Source organism: Sinocyclocheilus rhinocerous, unplaced genomic scaffold (assembly GCF_001515625.1).
Source record: "Sinocyclocheilus rhinocerous isolate Xijiao unplaced genomic scaffold, SAMN03320098_v1.1 C35127128, whole genome shotgun sequence".
NCBI classification, from domain to species: domain Eukaryota; kingdom Metazoa; phylum Chordata; class Actinopteri; order Cypriniformes; family Cyprinidae; genus Sinocyclocheilus; species Sinocyclocheilus rhinocerous.
Window position 1 is genome coordinate 1 of NW_015740122.1, and position 384 is coordinate 384.

General features: G+C 59.1%; 1 protein-coding gene across 1 annotated transcript; it reads right to left on the reverse strand.

Annotated features, from left to right (window-relative positions):
• Window positions 1-3: 3 nt before the first annotated feature.
• LOC107734718 (transcription factor Sox-14-like) lies at window positions 4-381 on the reverse strand (the record flags this gene model as incomplete). The annotated part of the gene is made up of 1 exon (XM_016546671.1): window positions 4-381. A coding segment is annotated over one exon (378 nt), but the record flags the coding sequence as incomplete, so codon positions are not given.
• Between the last annotated feature and the right edge of the window lie 3 nt (window positions 382-384).

Below are 384 nucleotides of genomic sequence, written 5' to 3' on the forward strand. Positions count from 1 at the left end.
TAAACTCGATGCCGACCATGCGGTGCAGTTACACGGCACCACGTACCCAGGGTTTGTGGGTGACGGGTGGGTGTGGGTGTGCTGGCTGGGGCAACCCAGGCTCCCGAATGCGCCGTTCTGGTATCCCAGAGAAGATGCGTAAGGTAAAGTGCTGGTGGCCAACGTGTGGGGCATCTCTGTCATCTTCTGGATAGCGCTGGAGCTGAACTGACTCGGGTCGAGGAAGGAGTAAGGGGCTGATGTGTGCGGCAGGAACGCACGGGCTTTTTCCGAGGAACCGAAGAGCGAGTCCGTGGCTGAGAGCGGAAGTCCTTTCAGGTGATCCGTGTCGCCCAGGTAGGGCAGAGGAAACACGTACCTGTCCTTCTTGAGGAGGTTCTTGGG